This window comes from Rhododendron vialii, chromosome 5a (genome assembly GCF_030253575.1).
Source record: "Rhododendron vialii isolate Sample 1 chromosome 5a, ASM3025357v1".
Classification (NCBI taxonomy): domain Eukaryota; kingdom Viridiplantae; phylum Streptophyta; class Magnoliopsida; order Ericales; family Ericaceae; genus Rhododendron; species Rhododendron vialii.
The window spans coordinates 14346290-14349971 of NC_080561.1; the positions used below are offsets into that span (position 1 = coordinate 14346290).

At 42.4% G+C, this 3682-nt stretch overlaps 1 protein-coding gene across 1 annotated transcript; it reads left to right on the forward strand.

The window, feature by feature from the left end:
• The first annotated feature begins 294 nt into the window (after positions 1-294).
• On the forward strand, positions 295-1722 carry LOC131327612 (uncharacterized). Its single transcript, XM_058360761.1, has 4 exons — positions 295-351; positions 600-774; positions 884-1339; positions 1454-1722. The coding sequence occupies exons 1-4, from the start codon at positions 295-297 to the stop codon at positions 1720-1722; spliced, it is 957 nt and encodes a 318-aa protein (XP_058216744.1).
• Positions 1723-3682: the final 1960 nt, after the last annotated feature.

Genomic DNA, 3682 nt, shown 5'->3' on the forward strand with positions numbered 1-3682 from the left:
GAAAATCCAAATCTTGATTTTTTAATAGAAACCTTGTACCTTGTTGAAAGATTAGTGCTATTATCCAATGGATAACAATTCCCCTAGTAGTTATTAACCAATGGGCAATAGTTTCCCTAGCGGTTAATAACTAATGGATAATGGGATGGGATGATATCTAATAAACAATGCATACTTGTCCTTTTGCACATGTGAATATACACCAATATATTATTATATTTGTGTACTAATCAAATATTCTAATGAAAGGTCTATTGTCCAATGAACAAAGATTACCCTAACATTTATTGACCAATGGGTAATGGTCCAAAGGGTGCCACTAGGTTTGGAAGGTTTAAAAGGTTCAAGGAGGTTCAAAAGGCTCATCTAGGGTTAGGAGAAAGTAACTAAATGAATTGGTAGTTAGGTCCCTATAACTAATTGGTTAGAATCTAACTATACTTGCCAAGTAGAATCTCTAGCCAATAAATATAATTTTAAAAGGCTAAAATTCTAATTATGACAGATTTTTAGGAATTAAAAGGGATTTCAAAAGCAATCCAAGTAATTCAAAATAAAAATTCAAAATTTTAACGGAATTTTTACTTACTAAAAATCAGGGTTGTTACACCTTCATGCAAGCTCAAGTGAACTACAATGAGAACAACGCGCAAATGATGAGGGAATTAAATAACCAAATGGGGAAGATAACCACATCCATCGGGCTTCTCCAGCAAGAAAGGGGCAAGTTTCCTACTCAACCACAAGCTAATCCACAAGGTCAACTTCTCATTGGTAGTTCTTCGGGACATCCACCCGAGCAAGCTCGAGCAATCCTCACTCTAAAGGAGTGGCAAGGCAGTTGACAATCTTGTTGTCAATTCACCGGCTACACCTACTCTAGCGCCATCTCCGACTGCAACAAGTTCTACCACACTTGGGGAATCTCCCAAGCCAACACCAGAGGAAAACGGGGAATCTCCCGTGCAAGTTTCAAAGGAAGCCGAGACTACTCCAAACCCACAAGTCTCACCTATTCCGGCACCCTACCCTTCACGCCTAAGAATGTCGGCTCATCCATCCAAGAATGCTGACATACTTGACGTGTTCAAACAAGTCAATGTTAACATCCCTTTGATAGATGCCATTAAGCAAATTCCTTCATATGCAAAGTTCTTGAAGGACTTATGCACCCAAAAGTGCAAGCTTAATGTGCATAAGAAAGTGCTCCTTACCAAGCAAGTGAGCCAAATTATCCAAACAAACCTTGCACCTAAATTCAAAGACCCCAGATGTCCTACAATTGCGATTACTGTTAGGGGTAAAAGAGTGGAGCAAGCTCCTTTGGATTTGGGGGCGAGTGTGAATTTGCTACCGTACTCGGTGTACCAAGAGCTCGGTTTAGGAGAGATGAAGCCAACACGAGTTACTCTTCAATTGGCGGATAGGAGTGTCTGAATTCCTCGTGGCATAGTGGAAGATGTATTAGTCCAAGTTGATCAATTTGTATATCCGGTGGACTTTGTGGTATTGGATACTTGTCTGTCATCTTCATCGCCATTATCTACTCCCGTTATCCTTGGTCGGCCATTTTTGGCAACCTCGGATGCGATTATCAATTGCCGGAATGGACTCTTAAACATGTCCTATGGTAACATGAAGATGGAGGTCAATATGTTCAATGTTGGGGTTCAAATGGGGGACGACGATGATTGTCAAAACGTTAGTTTATGGACACACTAGTGCAGGAGCATATGGACGAATTCTTGTATAAGGACTCTTTGGAGGTAGCTCTTACCTCCAAAAAGGCCTTTTTTCTTGAAACCGACGAGATCGTGTCTCCCTTTTCCTTGCTTAATGGAGAAGACGGTGATAAGAAAATGTGTGGCGTTACACCGTGGCTTCTGAAGTTTGAGGAGCTACCTCTCTTTGAGCGGAGAACACTCCCTTCTAGTGTCGAGCTGCCTATTCTTGAGTTAAAAGCACTACCGGACACCTTAAAGTACGCATTTCTTGGCAAGAACAATACATTCCTGGTGGTCATTTCTTCCTCCCTTGAGAAACTCCAAGAAGAGAAATTGCTTACACTATTGCGAAGGCACAAGAAGGCAATAGGATGGACTATTGCGAACATTCAAGGCATATCTACCTTTTTATGCTCTTATCATATTTACTTGGAGGAGGACGTCAAACCATCGTGGCAACCTCAACACCGGCTCAATCCGATCATGAAAGATGTCGTTCGAGCTGAAATTCTTAAATTGCTTGACATTGGGAGTATTTATCCCATCGCTGATTCTAAATGGGTGAGCCCCATTCAAGTTGTTCCTAAAAAGGCAGGGGTGACTGTGGTGCAGAATGACAAGGGCGAGCTTGTTCCGACCCGTGTGACTACTGGGTGGCGGGTATGCATTGACTATTGTAAGTTGAATGCTAGCACGCGCAAGGATCACTTTCCTCTCCCCTTCATCGATCAAATCTTGGAGAGAGTTGTCGATCATGCCTTTTATTGCTTCCTTGACGGTTATTTAGGTTATAACCAAAATGAAATGGCCTTGTCCAACCAAGAGAAAATAACGTTTACATGCCCGTTCATGACCTTTGCTTATAGACGCATGCCATTCGGCTTGTGTAATGCTCCCGGCACTTTTTCCCGGTGTATGATGGGAATTTTCAGTGATATGGTCGAGAAAATTGTGGAAGTCTTCATGGATGACTTTTTCATGTTTGGTGACTCTTTCGAGTCTTGTCTTGCCAACTTGGAGAAGGTCTTAACGAGATGCGAGGAGAAGAATTTAATTCTAAATTGGGAGAAGTGCCATTTTATGGTCACTCAAGGGATTGTGCTCGGGCATATCATATCGACCAAGGGTATCGAGGTAGACAAGGCCAAGATTGACCTCATTTCAAACCTCCCTACCCCGAAGTGCGTCAAAGACATCCGATCTTTCCTTGGCCATGCCGGTTTCTATCGGTGTTCATCAAGGACTTTAGCGCAATCTCAAGGCCACTTTGCCACCTCTTATCCAAAGATGTTCCCTTTGAATGGACCGCCGCATGTGAGTTAGCGTTCATTAAACTCAAAGCTAGTCTCACCACGCCTCCTATTGTTCAACCGCCCGATTGGAATCTTCCATTTGAGTTGATGTACGACGCAAGTGATTATGTCGTCGGGGCCGTTCTTAGCCAAATGAAGGACAAGCATCCACAGGTGATTTATTATGCGAGCAAGACCCTCAATGATGCCCAAATGAATTACTCTACTACTGAAAAGGAATTGCTTGCCATCATGTTTGCTTTGGACAAATTATGTTCTTATTTGGTGGGTGCCCCAATTACGGTTTACACCGATCATTCGGCACTAAAATACCTCTTTACCAAGCAAGATGCAAAGACGCGCTTGATCCGGTGGATCCTTCTTTTGCAAAAGTTTGATATAACCATCAAAGATAAAAAGGGGGTTGAAAATGTGGTGGCCGACCATTTGTCGCGCTTGGATTTTGAGGATCATACTTCGCATGTACCTATTGGAGACACTTTCCCTGATGAACGACTCTTTGGTGTATCAAAAGCCCCATGGTTTGCTAACATTGTTAACTATTTGGTTACGGGGCTAATTCCAACAAATTGGTCCTCTCATGAGTGTCGGCGGTTCCTATCGGAAGTGAAACACTTTTCTTATGATGATCCATACTTGTTCAAG